Below are 22,504 nucleotides of genomic sequence, written 5' to 3' on the forward strand. Positions count from 1 at the left end.
CTCAATCTGGTCTGTGCACGACCTATCCTTACGGAATCCAGCCTGTTGATCCCTAAGTTCGGCGTCTACTGCGTCTTTCATCCGATTCAGTAGCACTCTGTTGAAAACTTTTCCTGGTACTGATAACAAACTGATGCCTCTGTAGTTCTCACATTGGCTCAGATCTCCTTTCTTTGGTATCTTGATGAGATATCCTTCTTTCCAGTCCATTGACTCATGTTCCTCTTCCCAAATCTTCTTGAATAGAAGGTGAAGCATGTTTGCAGTTAATTCAATGTCTGACTTCAGTGCTTCTGCTGGTATATTGTCAGGTCCTGCCGCCTTCCCACTTTTGATTTGTCTGATGGCCATCTTGACTTCTTCGACCGTTGGTGGAGTGACAGATATAGGAAGGTCAGTGTATGCTGCCTCGATGTTCGGTGGATTCAATGGGGCTGGTCTATTCAGCAGTTCCTCGAAGTATTCTGCCCATCTTTTCCTCTGTTCTCGAATCTCAGTGATTGTCTTTCCTTCTTTGTCCTTGACTGGTCTCTCTGGTTTGCTATATCTCCCTGCCAATTTCTTCGTTTTATCATATAGTTGTTTCATATTCCCTTCTCTTGCAGCTTTTTCCGCCGTCGTTGCTAGTTCTCCCATGTATTTCTGCTTGTCGGCTTTAATGCTTTTCTTCACTTCCCTGTTTGCTTCTGCGTAGTCTGCTTGTACTTTGACTTTCTCTGCTCGTGTTCGGCTGTTGTTAATTGCTAGTTTCTTGTTCTTCCTTTCTTGAATTTTGTCCAGGGTTCCCATAGAGATCCATTCCTTGTGATGATGCTTCTTAGGACCAAGAACCTCCTGACACGTTGAAGTTAGTGCTTCTTTTATCCCTTTCCAGTTGTCCTCCAAAGTAGTTTCTTGTTCTTTCAGTAGATCCTGTAGAGCTTGGAATCTGTTGTTGAGAGTTATCTTGAATTCATGGAGCTTGTCAATATCTCGAAGGAAGGCTGTATTGAACCTTTGTAGTGCTGTTTGTCCAGTTGTCCAGTGTTTCTTTAGCTTCAGTCTCATCTTGGCCACAACCAGGTGGTGATCTGAAGCTATATCAGCTCCTCTCCGGGTTCTCACATCTTCCATTGATCTTCGGAATTTTTTGTTGATACAGATGTGATCTATCTGGTTCTTTGTGGTTTGGTCCGGTGAGATCCATGTAGCTTTGTGTATGCGCTTGTGTGGGAATATTGTGCCGCCTATAACTAATTTGTTGAATGCACATAGGTTTGCAAGTCTCTCCCCATTTTCATTTCTCTCTCCTAATCCATGTCGTCCAATTACATCTTCGTATCCTGTGTTGTCCACTCCAACTTTAGCATTTAGATCTCCCATCAGGATGGTGAGGTCCTTTCGTGAGCACTTCTCTATAATTGATTGCAGCCTTTCATAGAACTGATCTTTATCATCGTCGTTGCTATCATTGGTGGGTGCATAACATTGGATAACGTTCATTGTGATCCCTTGCTTCCATGTACCTATAAAGAGTGTTGCTCTGGTTGTTAGAAGGTGCATCGGTCTCGTGACTTCCGAAGAATTTCGGCTTTCATCATGAGACGTCATAATTATTCCTTCAACTCCCAGGGCAGAGTTTAAATGGTTTGAATTATTTTTTCTGGTTAGCGTTTTTTTAGCGAGTTGATTTTCTACGGGATGGGGTCGCTAACCCCATGCCCGAACCTCCTCCTTTACCCGGGCTTGGGACCGGCAGTAACTCTAGAAGAGCTACAGGAGGAGTTAGTTAATGATTTAGACTGTAGAAATCAAATCTTCACAAATCCTTCATGTTAATAAGAATTCTTTGATTAGCTTAAGTTTATGTAATAAAATAAGTTTTAAAATACACAAAACTCTTCATAAAATCAATTAATTTAATCATCACCAGAGATTCCTCCGGGAATCGAACTCTGGATCGTTAAATTTCATGAAGAGTTCTTAAGCTTCAGATCACAAAGTTATTATTCATTGGTAATGAATATTCATTTCATGTATGTGTACAGGATATTTAATGGTTAAAGGAAGTCAGCGGAAAGCCCTGATTGACCTAGGTTTCCTGTTATTTAGCACTCGATAAAAAGTACCTTCAATCTTAAAGGAATTAGTGCTCCCTAGTAGATCCGATCCTACGTTCTCCACCTTCATAGTCAGAGGTGTTATCACTGGGACTTTCGAGCTCCTCCTTTAAATCCTACAGGACTAGGATGTATTTACACCTGATTGATCACTGAGTATTGACCTTTGTCCCATTCACCTTACACAAAACCTAGGCACAGGGTTTCCAATCGACTAACTCTAACCACCTAACATCTCAACATATTCCATCCATTGCCGAATCAGTTAAACTAGTAGCCGCATTAAAACTTGATCAATATGGTTTGAATAGCACCAAAAATGATAAGATAAACATAGTAATAGTTGCTATTTAATGATCAATCAATTGGAAATACATGCTATCCACAGAATTTTTAAGCATAATTTTGTTTAGTGAATCCGACAAGATGTTAGTTTAATAAACACTGTAAATAAAATGTGTGGAAAAATATGGTTAGTCTTCTACAGTATAACACAATAGTATCAAACACGGCGAGACTATAATTTATGGACGACCTTTGAACGGATCTAATATGACCTTGAGAAATGTTAGCCGATCAGTAAACAATCAGCATAGAGTAAAAAAATATTATACAAAACCAAATAATTAAAGTGAATACACTTCTTTTATATGGTCCAAAAACTTGTCAAGGTTAGAAAAAGATTCAAAGGTTCCAAAATCGTAATGCATCAGGTAGAGGGACTCAATCATATGGCTCCTTATTGGTTGGTTTCTGGAACCATGATAAGGTCACAAAAACCCTCTTAGCCTCGACTACATAGCTTCATTGTTGTTTGTGTGTGCTCCGGTTGTGAAAGTTTATCATTTTTATTATGGACATGTCCCTACAATACTCATACCACTGAACAGCCGCAGCTTCAGTTACATCTGCGATAATTGCAGCCAATGTTACTGGTGCTTCTATTATACAGTTGGCAGCAATTATTATAATATGCCTTAGTCTCAATCTGGATCGAGCGATAAAGGTTCCTATCCTAGCAAACATTTCCTTCAATGTATATTACATCGAAGGACAACATCACGGTAGTCTTCACAAGGTCCACAAGTCATTTAATACCAGCAATTAAAAATACAGGAACTTCTTAGTAGTCTCATTTGTTGTAGCCGCTTAGTTGTCAAGTCTTCTCTATAATTCTCTATGAACCGATCGTACATGAGCATCAGGTACTGAAATCGGCGCCGTGACCTTGAAATCCCTCAAAAGCTTCTGATTGGCTCCTCCATAAATTATAGTCTCGCCTCTAACACTTGACCTAAATCTCCCATATGTACAAGCTGGAATAATCTTTGAGTTTTCAACATTATCCTTAATCTAAATTACATTCCTGATATTTATTTCTATTTAAATGACAGTACTAAGATGTTCTCTTGTTGAACAACAACAACAGCTTTCAGTTTCTTGATGACTTTATGTAGAAAAGTGTCTTCTTTCTTCCAAGTTTAATAAGAAATTCATTTACTTTATCATGTTTCACTACGTAGTAAGATGTTCTCAACTATAATCTTCCTTACTTATCGGCAAAATTTGGTGAAAAACGTGGTTTAGTTAATTACTTTTCTCAACCATTTAGGTAACCAAAAAAATGTGCTAGATTTGTGAATGTATCAGTTAGCTGCATGAAAGAACTGACGAAGTCTGATGCTATTCAATGAAAATTATACCACTTGATCTTATCGTGAAAATTCATCCTTTGATTGAAGAAAACTGAGAATTAAAGCAGAAGTTTACTGACCACAGATGATTGAGTACTTACTTATTTAAGCATGTTATCCCTCTTAAGTCATAGGCTGCCGACTAGAAATTTTCAACCAACTATGTTCCAAGCTCTCTCTTTTCCAGTTCTTCGGAAGTCTTTTTTATTCTTTAGATATTGACCTCTATTTTCCGTCCTAATGAGTTATTTGGTCACCTTTTTTCCTTCAGCTTTGAGGATTCCAAAGTAGAACTTTCTTTTTATTTAGTTTTATTATTTCCATAATACATATTCTATCCAACTCCATCATTTCCTGATTTCTTAGTCATCTGGAAGTTGGATTATTTTCCAAAGTGTAGGTTATTATCAGAAGGGGGTTTTGTGGAGATTTTAGTAATTTTATATAGTTGAGATCATGAGTAAATTAGAACTAGATGAAACGGCCGTCCAGTGCTTCCAGGTTTTCCATGGTGGTCTAGCTTCAATTGACTAATGATCTCAACTGTATAGAGTAAGTTATTGTTTATATTCTCTGGACATATATAAATGTGTTATGTGTATGTAATAGAATAACATGAAGTCATTGTTTGAAGTGGTAACTTATTAATAAAACATTCAAATTGTTACCCCTCAGGTTATTTATTACGTTCAAACAATTAAATTATTGACATGAAAATAATATTTAAAATTCAATTGTGATACATTTAATATAGATTACTATTATTATTAACCTTCATTTAAAACATTCAATAGCTTTTAAATAGTTGAGATCATGAATTGATTAAAGCTAGAACACCATGGAAAACCTGAAAACACTGGACGGCCGTTTCGTCCTATTATGGGACTCCTCACAAGTGCACATCCACGATCCCGCCTCACGAGATTCCAACCCAGGATCTATCAGACTCGTGCGTGAGCGCTTAACCACTAGACCACTGAACCGGCCGGCATCCAACGGTGTTAATGTCTAACTTCAACCAATCCATGCAATTGAGCAACCATTCACCGATCTCTTCAGTGAGTTGATATCTCCCAAGAGATCTGGTTGAACTTCACTGGTTTCTGCTCCTCACTAGAACTCCAGGAAATAGGTTGTCAACTCATCTCTTTTGTTCTTTTCCTTTTTCTTGTTTCTAAATATAGAAATGAAAATATCATAAAACTTGAATATGAATTAATAAGAAAATTTCATCGAAATTTTTTAACTTTACTCAATACATTTCGGTATGTTCAATATTAACTAGTTTATAATCTAATTCAATTCATCAATGTAATTGTATAATATAAATAATTATTTTAATGAAATATTCATAAATATATAATTTTATAGTTGAATTCATGAGTCAATCGAAAATAGATCACCATGGAAAACCTGGAAACATTGGACGGCTATTTCGTCTCAGTATGGGATTACTCAGCAGTGCGCATCCACGATCCCGCCTCGCGAGATTCAAATCCAAGATCTATCGGTCTCGTGTTCGATCGCTTAACCTCTAAACCACTGAGATGGCATCCAACGGTGTTAATTTCCAGTGCCATCCAGCGCTTTTAGGTTTTCCATGGTGGTCTAGCTCCAGTTGACTCATGATTTCAACTATAAAATTACTAAAATCTCCACAAAACCCCTTTTTGAAAATATCTAATTGTTTTTAATATTATAACTAATTAAATATAGTTTTGGGTGAGATTATAATTCATGGATAACCTTTAGATAACGCTAAAATGACCTTGAAAATGTTCATCAAATTACTAAGGTAGGGTTAAATGAAGGTTATAAATTAGTATGAGGAATTAGGATTAGAATTTGTGGTTGAATGTTTCCATCAGCTATAATGATGAAATGATATTTAACCAAATGACTGGATGAACCTCGATCCGAAATCTAAGATCTGCTATCTTAAATCTGATTGGTTCGTTTATAAATTATAATCTCGCCGTCTATTTCTATTTAATATAATGAATATGGACTTGGTATTTTGTTGGAAATTATTCATATGCTAATTGATGTTTCTTTCAATTCATTTGTTTGTATATTAGATATGATTATATCATTTATAGACTTTATTTGTGAAGAGACAACGCTGGTAAACCCTATCCATTATATCCGAACTCATTGATATACGCGAACTCTATAAAAGTAGTTGTATACTGTATTGTTATCTACTATTTAGTAATGATAAGAATGTATCGATTCATTTGAAATGTAATAATTAGTTAAATTAACTCCTAATTCGACTTGTATTTTGTCTAATGTTAAATAGTTGAAGTTAATCGATGGGAGCTCCTGGTCTTATTGGCAATCACCACTAAGACGTATCTGTAATATTGAAGAAACTAATGTCATCGTCACTGAGTCATTTATGCCTCGAAAGATTTTCTGTAGAAAAGAGGAGTTTACACTAATCAGTCACAAACCGCTAACTAATTTTATTTTAATGAAATGCCATGTTTATGAGTTATGACTAACATAAAGCCGAAGTCTGTAGCTTTCATCCAACTACATCCAACTCATTCACATATAAAAATGTCTCCGAACAATGCATATCACGATGACGACCATGCGTTCTCGCCGATTCTTACAAAGTGAATGAGGTGATAAAATAACTTTAAAATATTATCATGGTCCTTTTTGATTTCGATAGTTCGTATTTTATTACTCAGTAGTTTCGTTATTGGTAGGATATACTTCAAATGAATTATCACAAATACAACTTTACTATACAATTAGTAACATCATGATTTGAATCACGTAACGATTAACTGGGGCGAAACATCATGCTTAGAGAGGATTATAGATTAGAAAGAAACTCAAATAAACCTAAATTGTGCATAATGAATCACCTTAAAAGTATATAGCCCTAAAAAAATTCATTATATTACTTAATTACTTAAACTGATGGTCACATATAACATAACTTGACCAATAAAAATTGTCTAACCTTGTTGTTCACGGATATGATCGATCTCATGTTATGACGTAATTAACCAAACTGACTTACAGTTACCGATAAAATTCAGACTCTTCATGAGACTTCACCCCAAACAGTCACATATATAAACAGATAGAACGACTATTCAACAATCAGTCTTTTAAATATGAGAAAATGATACCCCATGCATATAAATAGAATATTCGATAGAAAAATAAACATGATTAAAAATATTGCATTAAATGGATGTGATCAGTAAATATGCGGTTCACAGGATAAGCATTCATGAACGAGACCAAAGGTCCTGGATTTGATTACCAGTTACGGGTACTCACTGTTGAGGAGTCCTTTACTAGGATCAAACAACCATCCAGTGGTTTCCGGTCTTCAACGATGGTCTAGCTAAAATTAGTTCGTGATCTGAAAGGCACAAAGTTTCTGTAGTCTTTATCAAACCCTAAAGTGATAATTACGCTATCTTTTTATCATTTTCTAGGAATTTTGATTTGCAACGTTCCGGTACTGTTAGCCCAGAAAATTTTCGAATTATTTTATTCAATCATTATGGTTATGAATTTACAAAGGAGAGTTTCAATGAATTTTTAAATTTGTTACCATTAGATTTGAATGGAAATGTGAAATATGCTGAATTTATGCGGCAATTTAATTTAAAGTAAATATCTATTTATTCATCCACTTTAGTCTGAATGATGATACTACTATCATATGATAGTAGTAGATCATGCCAAATGAATACTTGTTTATTTATAAACTACAGTATAACTTTATTAACGGAAGTGTGGGATGGTGGGAATTATTTTGTTCAGTGCTTTTTTATATCCGGTTGATGTATAAAATGGCCGTCCTTGACCCAACCGGGGTCGAATTCATTTCGGGTGTAAAGCAATTACTCACCAACGATATTAGATAGTTGTTTAATATCGTGAATCGATGGAAACTAGAAATCTAAACCATTGTAGATTAGTCCTAGATTGGAACAAAACAACTTGTCTGATGCTTCTCACTTTGCAATTATTCTCAGTTTTTTCACTCTGTGATTGGAATTTACCTTATCTAGTTACCCTTTAATGATTTCCTAATAGAATTAGTTCGATTGGGTTGCAATGGGATCATCAATTTAACTCAATATTGTGATGAACTTTGATTGATGAAGCGTGACTTAATATATATTTGATAGAAAACTATGAATATAGTTAACACTTATCATCAAGAAACATTTGTAATGTCGAGGGACGTTACATTCCTCCTGGAATTCGATCTGTCGTTACTCAATTTCAAAACAAATTAGATCGTGTCTCCAATAACCGAATATAGTATCTCTGAGTGAGACAATGAATGACACTAACTCCAATCAAACTATAGTCGACATTGTCATCAAATTCATGTAACTGCCTTTTTCATATGGTTCAACTAGTAAGAAGTCTATGTCCAGGGATTTACACCAAACTACTTTTTTTAAATTGTTATTTACATCAATTTCGTGACAAGTTTAGATTGTCTTATTCATACTTAAATATATACTTTTTTTATAGTTGAGATCATGAGTGAATTGAAACTAGACAACCATGCAAAACCTGGAAGCACTGGACGGCTGTTTCGTCCCGTTGTGAGACTCCTCAACAGTGCGCATCCACGATCCCACAATAGCACGAAACAGCCGTCCAGTGCTTCCAAGTTTTCCATAGTGATCTAGCTTCAATTGAATCATGATCTCAACTATTAAAAAGAATTGCTATAATATCCACAAAACCCCTTGTGATACATACAATTGATCAATAACTGGGATAATTCTGCGTATTATATGATACGGAATTATTGTTAAAGAACCATTTACTTAAAATAATCACTATGTCAAAAATACATTAAGTAGCTGAATCGTATCCATCTTGTTATACAATGGTAATTTAGAAATTGACTTATTCACTGTAGAAAATCAACTACAGTCAATATGATCAATGCTGATATCTTTAATGCATTTTATTCTATAGCAGCTGTTACATTTAAATGAAAAATATGTAATTGAATTGGTGAATATAAAATAGTCATAACCTAATCAAAAGAAACAAACTAAACTTGTATTGTATGATCGTATTAAGTTGACTATTTTAAACATTTTCTTTATTGATATGAGTATTTAAACAATATTGAAAGTAAAGATGGATAGTGGCTAGCAGTGGAATCCAAGACGCGCGTTTCGTCTTATTTGGCACTCGTCAGCTGGCTATCAAGATTCAGTAGCTGAGTGGATAATGCGATGGCATTTGAAGCGAAAGGTACTGGGTTCAAGTCCCAAAGTGAACATCAACTCTGAAATGCAGGCACATCCAGCTGACGAGTCCCAAATAGGACGAAACGCGCGTCCTGGATTCCACTGCTAGCCGCTATCCGTCTTTGCTTACAATGCTTGTGAATTAAGGTCATATCGAGACAATACGCACAGTATGCACGTATGCCAATTAGAGACTGACCAGTTGCAATCTTAAACATCAATGGGAAGACCCAAACAAACAATACTAAGTGAATTTAATATTAAAAGTGTTCCATGTACTGAACGAGAACATAAATGGGAACAGTTGACTATACAGAATCTCTTAGTAAAATCTGAGAATCATACAGTAAATACTTCATTTGCAAAATGTCAATTAATTGTCTCAAACTTGACTGTTCCTTTTGTAAATATCAGTCAATTATCTCAGACTTTATTGTTCTTCTGTTTCTACATCAATTATTCTTTGTTCTCGTTCACTTTTCTTTGATCTTCCTAATCTTTTGCCTCCAGGCGTTTCACTTCCAATTGATTATACATACTACTTATACCTGTCGATATCAGTAGTACACACCACATTTCATTTGTTGGCTAATGGCGGATAAATATTCTTTATTTTGTATTAGTTTATTAGTAGGCTTTTTTGAATAAATTGTCTAAATTTTCATATACTTGATATCTGACTATCGATGTAATAGAAGATGAGGATTTATTCCTATCTAGGACTTGCCGGTTGAGTGTACCGCTACTTCAGTGTTCAATTTTAAATTAAAACTCCGACTCAATCTACAGTGCTAACGCCTCGTTGATTAAACTACACAGTCAAGATGACTATTCGCTGGTTTAATAGCTATGAAGACATCAATGAGAGTTTGTAATTTCCCATTGCTGGCATTTAGGACTGAGTTTTGACCAGTTGATGTTGACATTTCACAATTGGTATAATTCAAACACATAATAATGATAATAATAATAATGGTAATAATAATATAAACAATATACTCGTTGAAAATGTCGGCAGCTATCTGAATAACACGCTGGCATTTAAAGAAAAAAGTGTTTAGTTCGAGTCTAACCCTAGATTCCACTTCCAACCACGTACCAACTATATAAAAATGGGTTCCCTTACTCTGTAACAAGACAATCTACTCATGGTACACACATAGCAACATATATCAATGATTTACAGTCCTGAATGTCAGCAAAAGGTAAGTTCTTAAGCGTTGCTAATAAATTGGTTAAATCATTTTAATTTTCTCCATCTTTCAGAAGTGAAACGTGTGAACCATTATTAGAACAAGGATACAATGATCAATGTCAAGTTAGTCATATTATTGATGAGAAAAAAGTGTTGTAATAACTGTGTGTTTTTTGAATAAACGATCAGTTTAATGAGTTATCCATAGTGTAGTTGAGTAACTGATTAGCATTCATGTTCCTCCTACCATAAGCTTTATTTTGGCTCATAGACTAGTATTATACGATTTACGATTCTTGAGTTATACTAAGTCTATTAATTACAGTCTCCCGTAACGACAGCCACTGCTGGCTAGATCTTGTACAAATGTTATTTTCTATTTTATGGTACGATGTGGTCCGTTTGATTTGTATATAAACTCAGTATGTTTGAAATACATGATTCATATCGCAGAAGCTAAGATTGGTGTTCTGAACTTAACAGGTAGGACTAGGCAGGAAGTAGGACCGATAAATACTCTACACTGCTCGTACAAGTTTTATGCGTCATTGGTGATGTCGCTAAAATCACTGTTCTCTAATTGGCGGTATCATTACGTTATATATTGATAGAGGCACAATGCCACAAGTTATAACAACTTATGATAAGAAAGAATGATTTAATACTACTATTCTGAATTAAGCGATGATTACTGAATTGAAAAAAGTAGTGTCTTATTGTTATTGTTTTTTTATATTGAAAATGAAGTAGCCAATGAGCAGATAAACTTTTTCAATAAGGATAACCATAATCTGTTTCTTTATTAGAAACTGAAATAAATAGTATCTATTGTTTTGGTTCAAGTTTTCATAATCAACTTTCAAATCAATATTGTTATTCTTACCCTATGAGCACATAAAAATGTTTGGATATTTACTTGGGTTTCCCCAGTTTTTTCTATGACTTTTCTAGTTGATTGATAAATTGGATGGACTTTGATGTGCTTATTGATTGTCAATTATCTATGAAGACAGTTGTGTGCACACATTCGACTAGAAGAGTGCTGATATTTTGGTTAGAAAGGATACTAGAAAGCTTGGTACTCAGATCACAATCAACAATCAATAAACACATCGAAATTAATCCCATTTATCAACCAGTTAAAAAAATCATGAATAAATATAGGATCAAGATTCAAATCAAAAGTGAATTGCTACGTCCTTGATCTGTCTATCCACTTTCGTGCCGAGGATAACTTGTCTAATGTAGATTAAGACCTTGACGCGATAGGCTGACTGGCTTAACCTTGAGGCTAGTATGCATGAGTTCGAAGTGGGTAGAGAGAAGAAAGTTATTCTATCCCTGATTAGCTGACAAGCACACGCAAGAGAAAAGACATGACAACTGGAACACTACTCGCTTTATTTCCAAATCCGATCTGGTACCCGATTTCAGATTAGTGTAAAAAGATACATGAATAAATAGATGACTAACCTGACCACAACGTACAATAATTAGGAAAGTACAATTATGTCCAAAACTGGGGGATTAGAATAGGAAATAGAGTACAAAAGGTAAAGTCTAAATTACAATAACTTTGGAACAAAAAATGCTATGGCAGTGAATCATACATCGAAACGAAAGCTTATGATCTGTAGAATAGACGAGGGACAAAAGTAAATGTTACAGTTGTACAAGTTTTGAATTAAACGAAATAACGTCCCCAAAAATAGCTTCCGTAGTTTGTTTAGGCTTCTTGTTTTGCTGTTCACATCAGGAAGACAATTAATGTAAAGAGGCAAGTGATGACAGTTTAAAGATCAACAAGATCAAGTTCATAAAAGCGAGTTGTGTGTAGTATGTGGACAAATTTTAATACCTCAACTCTACTTGAAGGTTCCACTAATGCTGTTCAGAAGAAAAATGAAAGCTTCAGGATTAAACCTTCCAGATCAAAGAACGATACTTCATCAAGATAAATGTATTTCCTGAATACAAGTTTGTTCGATTTACTTCATTTGATGAGACTTAACTTCAAAAAGCCTATTTCCATTACTTATTAAATAATAATCTCATAAAGATCTCTTGTAATGTAAACAGCTATTTTCACCAAATTATAACCTATTGACTATTAAATACATGTTAACCTTCGGTTTCTAGATTGACAACTCTAACCTATCATCTACTATCACATCAAACAATACAAACAATAACAAACAACAATCATTAATTGAAGAAACTGAATATAAACCAACTAATGAAGTTCAAGAATCATCCATTAATCCTATACCCCCTAAACAGCGTACATTGAAAGAATTAGAACAAATTATTCGTGAAGCGTTAAAATCAAATATTCATGAAATTGAAAATAAATTTTATGAATTAGATCAATATAATTCAGGTCGATTAACTCAAGAACAATTATATCAATTACTTAAAGTGTATGTGGTTATTATTTAAATGTATGATTTTTGAGAAAAAATTACTCTTTATTGCGATATAAATAAGTCAGAAAGGGTTTTTTGTGGAGATTTAGTATTTTCATAGTTGAAAGCGTGAATCAGTTGAAGCTAAACCATCAGGGAAAACCTGGTGGAAGCCCCTGGACGGTCGTTTCCTCCCATTGCAGGACTCCTCACCACTGCACATCCACAACATCTCCCTGCAAGATTTGTACACAGAACCGACCAGTCTCGCACCAGAGCACTTAACCGGTAGACTGATGAGCCGGCTTATCATGGTGTTTATGTCTAACTCCAACCAATCCACGAAGTGGAGCAACCGTTCACTAATTGTCTTCAATGAGCTTCTATCTCGCAACAGACGTGGTTTGAACTCCATTGGTCACTTCTTCTCACTAGAACTCCTGGATTTACCTCTATAAGTCAGTCGAGGATGAGCACTGTTGAAGAGTCCTACAATAGGACGAAACGGCCGTCCAGTGCTTCCAGGTTTTCCCATGGTGGTCTGGCTTCAATTAATTCATGATCTCAACTATTAGACTTAGAAAAGTCATGAATGGAGGTTGTATATTTGTGTCGACATTGCTGGATTCCCAGGAATCATTTAGTTAATTTTTTTTCTTAATTTGACTGTGTAATTTCTCATCTTTAGGCTAAAAGCGCCCGTTATTACCTACACTTTATGTTTCTCACATGGAAGGAACTTAAACGTCATTAGTTCGTTTTCTCTTTTAATATGCCATTTTGTGACGCTTTACTAAGACATTTTTGTATTGAATATATTTTACATAAGTTGAGTACTTGTTATTCATTCTTCCAAGCTGCTAATGGAATTATATATATTCCCTGCTGACTCTGGTCTTCGTTATCTAGTCAGTGAGGCTGAGGCGTAGAGGAATAGCTCAGATTCGTTCTGTTATTGTGTTACTGGTTTACGCCGGTACCAAAGTGATTTCATAATATTGCGAACATAGAAACTTATTAATCCTTATTGATAAATGAGATTTTTGACAATTGATTCCCATCCTATGAGTTTGACATTGCATTTTCAACCTCTCAGCTAAACTAACTGTCATTAAACAAACAATATAGAGAAGTTGTTATCAATTTTTATTTTAGTCATCAGTCAGTTAGTCAATCATAAGCAAAGTAGAACCAATTAACACAAGTATCAGAATAGTAGAAGTAGTAATAATACCAGTAATGTTATAAAAGTTCAAGAGCAAACAATCTGGTTCGAAAAGAAAGAATAAATCAGCGGAATACAAATGTATAAGATAATTTTAGGACATAAGGTCTAAGAGAAGATAAAGAATGAATGCATTTACGTCATTGCAGCCAATTCTCATCCATCTCAACCAACGTCTTCAACCACTGATTGCGGTTATCGCACAGACCACAACCAAGTTCGCTCCAGCAGTCAGTTACCTAATGGATAGATGTCATATCTTGATCTGAACTCATTTAACTTCCTCCCAACCTAATACCTCTAAGCTAGCAAACATCGTACCATCATCTTCAGTCGGCTGATAAGCTAGTGTTCATGAGGTTGATTAAAAATAAATTGTGAAGCAGTAACTTTTAATTAATAGTAACTTGGAGAGGAAGAAACTCAAATGTTCAATTTCTTTCTGGTTTTTTAAACAACTAGTAAGAAGTATAAATCATTTTGGGATGTTGTCATCAAATCATTTACTGAGAAACAGGATAGATGATTTAGTGTTCGATGGATTCAATTTTTAGAACACTTAGATAATAGATTCTAACCATGACCCATTTGTTCCAGTCAAGGTAAAAAGTATCGACAACCTTTAAGTGTAAAAATTGTAACTTAAACCCAAGTATATTAATCTGCATGTGGTAACTGACTTATTTCAAGTATTTAACACCTATTTACAGAACTCTTGGAAAAAGTCTTATCTTATTATCATATACATAAACAGACCAATGAACGATCTTTAGTAGTGCTGTATTAATTCCTTTTGTGTCAACAACATCAAGAGTAATCATGACTCGATTATTCTATTCCTATCAGTCCATGATGTCAGTCTCAAGTCCAGATACACACATAGTTTATCCCCGTTGTATTAAGTACATACATTTAAATCATATGAACGGAGATTGATCTATCACTGTGAACTCAGTAATAACACTCAGTCGAATATAACTGAAGATACTTAAACTACAACGAGTTCCAATATGGTATTAGTTATAGCTGTCACATTTTTATAAACACGCTCACTGTTTGTTTACTACAATAATATATTTTTTCCTACTCCTATTGCTACATTCTCTACCATCCCATTTTAATCCTTTTCTATTTAACAGTTCCAATATTCGACCGGAAATAACGCGTGGTGAAATAAGAAGATTATGGCCAGAATTTTTTGTTGATCAAAAACATTGCTTATCATTTCATGAATTTATGCGACATTTTCTTTACCGAAAATCAGAAGCTGCATATCCAAATGCTAAGTTTGTACCTCCGCGTCTAGGTGATGCTGATTTAATGCCATGTTCAAATAAACTGAATGGTGTCACTTGTTTAATAAAGGATTCATTACGTGCAAAAGTAATCGCTGGTTATATATATTTTGACTTTTGATAAAATGTTTATTATTTCATTTTGAGTTACAGTTAAGTGATGTCAGTAGTATATAGATTATTATAACTAAAAAGTGACAGGTGTTTAGGGCATCAATGAAAGTTTGTTTCGTTACAGAGATGAAAACTAATGATATTCTGTTTACATTGAACAGATGGGATGTAGCTAGCGATGCAATAAATGAAGCCCGTCTCGTCTTATTTAAGACTCGTCAACAGGATGCGACTGCATTCCACAGTTAATATCCGCTCCGGGACTCAAACCTAGTATCTTTCACTTCAAACGCTTAATATGTCATCCACTTAGTTACTGAGTTCAAACCAGAATTCATTATTAAATTTTAGTACAAGCATGAAAAGTGGGACAATTAATTAAGGGTTAAAATTCATACTCGCTACACAGGTGAGTGGCTATCCAATCTCAGTAACTAAATGTTTGGAGCGAAAGGCGCTATGTCTGTGTCCCAGAGTGAATATCAACGCTGGAACGCAGATACATCCGGTTGGCGTGTCCTAAACAAGATGAGACGCATACCGTGGATTCCATTGCTAGCCACATTCCATCAATTCTATGTATATATGTATATATACACAATATCTACACATCAATACTTTCAAAGTATCCTTACAACATTGTCAAAAGATAACTTAATCCCACAGCAATTGACACTAAAAGTCTAAAATGTTTTCAACACTGTGACTCCATGTCATCTACTTGATAATGAATATGACGTTAACATTGCAAAATCCTCCAAGTCAGTCAGTCAGCTACAAAGTAGGACCAGGCACATATATGCATCGGTCCAAGTTGCCATACCTCAATAGCACACGAAACTCACCAAGATAATCAGCAAACAACTTTGTTGTGTGTTTTTTTAAAAGTATCTCTATAAAAATGCCTAAACTGGACTTATGAGCTCAACAGGATACCACTAACAGACGCCGGGATTTCGGTTTCAAACATTTGACAGTATGGCATTTTATTTCATGGTCTCAGTCATGAATTTATTTTCCACAATATAGACTCATTTCTGACATTCACTCATTCATCTTACTCCGTTAATCTAAACCTTCTTACAGTCATGATTACGCAACTTCTGACATTTTATTTCCTAGAATCTTGTCTTTACTTATTTTAATATACTTAGGTAAAATTGTACTGGACTAACGACATTCATTGACTTACCAGCCATTCAGGAAATCCTGCCCTAGTTATAAAACAATTAACAATACAATGTAGTAAAATAACAGTGGAATATCACCTTTGATTGTGATAATCAACCCTCAAAAGTCAGACGATCCAAAGTAGTTAACAAAAAAGGGCAAGTTTTCATATACACATACATATTAGGAGTCGGGTTGATGTTGTTAGTTAGGATTATCACCCTATAGAGTTTTCTTCACCAACGGATACCAGTTATAATGCTAAAAGGTTAGAGTTACATATTGAGAGTAAAATTGGAGTTTTGAGTTAGGTTTACAAATTAGGGTCAAGCTTTTCAACATGAACCGACATCAGCTATAATACAATGCCTTGCCATCTTCCCGTTCACAAACTTGACAAGTATAGGGTTGATATTTATTTTTAGCTCAAAAGTGAAATATTTATTTTCGATATAAATCATTGTTCTTGCTTTTATAAAACGAAACTTTAAAAACTTAGGGAGTAGTATATAATGCTAAAATATTCTACTTTCTATTTAGAATATATGGCTTGTGATTAGTCCTTTTCGATCCATTTGTAACTCGTCAGCTGGACGTATCTAAATCTGTGTTGATATTCACTTTGGGTCTCAAACCCAGTACCTTTCGCTTCAAACGCCTAATGCGTTATCTCCTTAGCTATTGAGTCTAGATGGCAATTAACCTTTCCGATGGGTATAGTTTCTGTATCATTATTATTAAAGGTCTGTATTGTTCCGTTTTTGAATATCGGAACCAAATTTTGACCAGTGTTTGTTAGCGTTTGTACATCCTATGTGGATTTCTTCAATATCGAGGATAAAGCATTGGTATTTTTTAGCAAAAATTACTGGGTTCGAGTCCGCGTGTGAGATCAACGTGGTGATATAGTATGATATTTAAGAGTATTTGAAGTATAGTATAAACTAGTAATCCCAGAAACAACGCAATTTAATCAAGAAGTATTAGATAAACACGAACGAATGTATTGTATTTGGAATTCAAAATGAAAACAGTCATCAATACAAAGGAATCATTGGTTCATATAAACACCACATACAGGTACATTCAGTTGACGATTCCAAAAAAGAGTGAAATAAGTGTCATGGACTCCACTCATATCCACGATCCAGCTATTCTAAATAACTTGTGACAGAATTGTCATATAAAAGCAATTCTCTGAAAATGACTGGTCAAAAATTCAGTCCTGAATATTACTAACCGGATAAGTCAAATATTTAATAATGACAGTATATTTAACTTTCTATGCCTTCGAGTCACATCTTGGACTGTAACCTGCTTTTTACTTTGTAGGAAATCTTCCTGAATGAACAGTAAACTCTCGTCTTATTATTATTATTATTGTTTTGCAAATCTTTTTTCATTAGATAGATTTTATGTTCGATCGTTTATATAAAGAATTTATTGAAATGGATCCTAAAGGAACTGGATTTATAACACCTAAACAATTGAATGATATATTAATAGAATTATGTTTACAAGTATCTGACAGAGAAATAGATGATTTAATTGAAAAGTTTGATATACATAAAGATGGAAAGTAAGTCTCAGTTGCTTTTTAAACAATCTGATTTTCAATGACGATATGTGTTCTGCTTTATGAGCTAGATAGTTTAATCAAACAGCTGTTATCTTCTTTCTAGACAACAAAATCATCAGTCAATAGAATTCACTTACGAGTGATTAACGGTTTTCTCTGTTGTTTTATTTATTTATTTAAACACATAAATATTGGTACAAGGAAGCACCAGATACAATATGCGCCTCACAAATCTCGTTTGATTTGTGTGAGGGCTGTGACACTGCCCAGGTGACCAAAATGAAGCAGTTGGTTTTCTTAGTGGGGGTCACACCCGGAGCCTTTGACCTAAAGGTCTGATCCACAAGGCAGTGAAGCGTCTTGAGGAGATGCAGTCCCATGATTGCCGGTGACCAACGATTCCTTCAGGATACTGGAGCCCATGTGCACCATTGGTTTGGAATCAGGGTTTTTCAACTCCCCCAGGTGGACACTCAACATCCACCAACCTAGTTAAAGCGCCGGACATTCACTTTTCATCCTCTCAATTTCGTAAACAACATACCCGGCACGAGAAGGCAGTGAGTAGGACTTCCCTGACAGAGGCTATATACGCGCGACCTTGTGAGAGCATTTCGAGAGGGAGAGCGGACTCTCCCCACTCTCGGCCGTACTAGGGTATTCGGGAGCTAGAATGTGACAGTTCGTTGTCCATAATTATGCTGTTCAGTGTCCCGATGCATATGTGCTAAAATCAATACATATGGGTAGTCATGATGGATACGTTCAATTTTTTAGACAGGTGAAATACAAGGAAAATTGAGGAGATATTTTAGAGGTCTACTATTCTGTTCAATAAGTAATTAACAGACATGTTGCCCTCAAATGCCCTGGTATGACGGAAATACTCTCACATGGTCACGCGTAATACAGCCTCTGCCAGAGAAGTCCTACTCACTGCCTTCTCGCACCAGAGTGTTGTTTACGAAATTGAGAGGGTGAAAACCGAATATCCGACGCTTTAACCGGGTCGGTGAACACCGAAAGTACACCCAGGGGAGTTGGAAAACCCTGATTCAAAACCAATGTTACACATGGGCTCCAGTATCCTGAGGGAACAAATGGCGTATGAATCAATCGTTGGTCACTGGCTACCATGGGACTGCATCTCCTTACGATGCTCCACTACCTTGTGGATCAGACCTTTAGGTCAAAGGCTCCGGGTGTGACCCCCCCCCCTAAGGAAACCACCTGTTTCGGTCTGGGCACCTGGGCAGTATCATAGTCCTCACACAAATCAAATGAGATTTGTGTGGCGAATATTTATCTGGTGCTTTTTGTACCAATATTTATGTGTTTAAATAAATAAATAAAACTCAATCTATCATCTAATGTGGAAAATGATAATTAACTTCAAAGTTAGGAAGTAGGCCAGGTAAGAAAGTTTTCAAAATAAATATGTGAACAGTGACAGTACAATTATGGATAACAACCAATCAAATCCGATATCGACAGGATCATACAGTTTTCCAGTTGTAAAAACAAGGTTAAGTAGTGTATTTCGTTTTTATTTTTCCGGTGATGATTACACTATCTAGCAAGATAACGAAACATTCATAATCATATAACGCATCTCAGAGAAAAGAATATGTCTAAAATCCACCCTGTGAGTTGCAAATCCCTACCATCATCTCATGAGTTGATATACATTTACGCAGGGTACTAAGTAAAGATCAAAAGTCGGTTGATGAGTGCTCGACAACTGACGTGATTAGAACATTGATTTAAGTATACCAATCCATCACTTACTTCGACGTGCTATGTTAACTGAGGTATGAGTAAATTAAAAAAAAAGACTCCCAAACCAAGATATGGAATCAGTCTATGAAATCATTGTCAGTTGGACTGGATCCTACTGACGGATTGACTATCTGGTTATTGTCTGGTAAAGTACTGTGACTGTTCAAAATCGGTTGCAAAAGTATAAGTGGATTCACTGTTTGTCCTCCCCTAGTTTTTAAGTTTTAAAATTATATTACATTTTTTATTCCACTAATCCACTCTTTCTTCTCAAATTATACTATCAAAACCTAATCTTTTTCACTGCTATCACTTTAATATTCTGGTATTTGTTTTGATAGACTCATCTCGTTGTATTGATATGGTGAGACAACATGAACTAATCTACATGTCATGTTATGTGTTACGTATGTCTCATTAACTAGCTTTTACATAATATGGGGGTTTATGTGGAGATTTTATTAATTTTTTATATATAGTTGAAATCATGAGTGAATTGAAGCTAGACCATCATGGAAAATCTGGAAGCACTGGACGGCCGTTTCGTCCTATTGTGGGACTCCTTACCAGTGCACATCCACCATCCCGACTCGCGAGATTCCAACCCAAGACCTACTAGTCTCGCGCCAGTGCACTTAACCACTAGACCACTGAGCCAGCCGGTATCCGACGGTGTTAATGTCTAACTTCAAGCAATCCACGAAGTTGAGGAACCATTTCAGCAATATCTTCAGTGAGTTGATATCTCCCAACAGACCTGATGGAACGGCCATCCAGTGCTTCCAGGTTTTCCACGGTGGTCTAGCTTCAATTGGCTCATGATTTCAACTATATATAAAAAATTTTTACTTAATATCACAATCATAAATGTTACCATTGAACTATAAAATCAGTAACTAACTAACTTATATGACATAAATATTCATAAAAATCGATTATTGAATAGTAACCAATATCACGAATCAAAAATAATAACGTTTTCCCTAATCATCAATCATATCTTTTACCATTGTGATTAACAATTCAGAAGAGAAGTAATACATGTATCGTATCAGGTATGTGAAATAAATTTAATGAACATGGAGGTGGGCGCGAAATTTCTGTTTATGGAAAATTGGTACATTTGTAACAAAAATAAGAGATCAATTCATATATCAATTGATAATATTCCAATTAACTACAATGTTTGTTTTTTTTAAAATAAAACAAATACATAATGGATGGATTGAAGTTAGACATTAACGCCGTTGGATGCCGGCCAGCTCAGTGGTCTAGAGGTAAAGTGCTCGCGCGCGAGACTGATAGATCCTGGGTTCGAATCTCGTGGATGCGCACTACAGAGGACTCCCACAATAGGACGAAACAGCCATCCAATGCTTCCAGGTTTTCCATGGTAGTCTATCTTCAACTGCCTCATAATCTCAACTATATAAAAATACATATTCCTTATTCATTTACATCTGAAATGTAACAATTACTTACTTATAGGGTATGTACATGTGTGCGTTTCTTTTTCCAATTTAGGATATCATATCTTGCCTTATTACAACCTTTCATAAGAAATCGTTTGCTTAAATCAGACTTAATACATAATAAACCGGTTATACATAACTTAGCAAACAAGATACTTGGTGTAGAAGAAGTGAACAAATTCAAATCATCTTTACTACCAATATTAAATGAAGTTCGACCAAAAGTACCAGTAAGTTGTTCTTTATTTTGATGGATCATAGATTGTTAATTATAGCTGAAATAATTAAGATCTTTTGGTAAAAGCCAATCACAATTAAAAAAAAATTACTCCCGAATTTTTGCAGTAAATTGAAAATGAATAATTCTTATCTTCCACCACATATCTTTTCAGCCTCCAGAAAGATAATTCAGGCAAAATTATGGCATATAGGGATGAATCAGCCAGAATCGAGAATGTAACTTTTAAGTTTTGTGCGAAATCCATAAACGTATTCAATGATAATGAGAGATTATTTTTCTCCACCATAAAGTACGAATGATAGTGTTAAACGTTCCAAGTATTCAATTCTATCTTTGTAGATTGCACATAACAGACGAATCGACAGTACAGTATTGATTTACAGATATATCCCTAAATCCTGATCTTTAATCATTGACCTTAAAAAGCAACCATTAGGCTGTTGGCAATTTATTTTATAAACAAACTAACTAAATTTATTTATTCATACGCCTACAAAACACTTTACATTATAGCTGACATCACTTAGTGATAAAAACTCTAACTCCAAACTCTATCCCGAAATTCTACATCCATAAAAATGAGTTTCTATGTAGTTGCTTCTTGACTTATACGCAGGGTAACCTGTAGAAAGCTTTGATAGATTTATTACACATGAAAAATCTGTATGTATTTGGAAGTATAATCGTTTCCCTTTCCATAATGGTTATTTTCTGATTGTCCAGAAACTAGCTGCTCTTATCCTAAATTCATCCTGATACAATACTTTCACTAAAGATCCCTTCTGTCACAGTAGAATACAAATGACCATGTGACATATATATATTACATACCACGTTATTCAATCAGTTTTTGCCACAATAAACTATGGTTCAGAGAATAATAGGTGAGTTGATAAATCAGTGATGCGAACACTGGACAATAATTGATAATTTGATTGAGTGATTGTTAAAATCTACACTAATTTTGACTGCATT

General features: G+C 35.0%; 1 protein-coding gene across 1 annotated transcript in view; it reads left to right on the plus strand.

Moving 5' to 3' along the window:
• Positions 1 to 22,504, plus strand: part of Smp_156180 (putative calmodulin) — a gene marked incomplete at both ends in the record, with an annotated part of 49,978 nt that overhangs the window by 26,722 nt on the left and 752 nt on the right. Inside the window, 6 exons of the mRNA XM_018798326.1 lie at positions 7,261 to 7,437; positions 10,321 to 10,372; positions 12,389 to 12,669; positions 15,019 to 15,262; positions 17,865 to 18,037; positions 21,341 to 21,518. Coding sequence (XP_018653279.1) covers positions 7,261 to 7,437; positions 10,321 to 10,372; positions 12,389 to 12,669; positions 15,019 to 15,262; positions 17,865 to 18,037; positions 21,341 to 21,518 — 1,105 coding nt within the window. The remainder of the gene's footprint in view (positions 1 to 7,260; positions 7,438 to 10,320; positions 10,373 to 12,388; positions 12,670 to 15,018; positions 15,263 to 17,864; positions 18,038 to 21,340; positions 21,519 to 22,504) is intronic.

Source organism: Schistosoma mansoni, chromosome 6, assembly GCF_000237925.1.
Source record: "Schistosoma mansoni strain Puerto Rico chromosome 6, complete genome".
In the NCBI taxonomy this organism is placed as follows: Eukaryota; Metazoa; Platyhelminthes; class Trematoda; order Strigeidida; family Schistosomatidae; genus Schistosoma; species Schistosoma mansoni.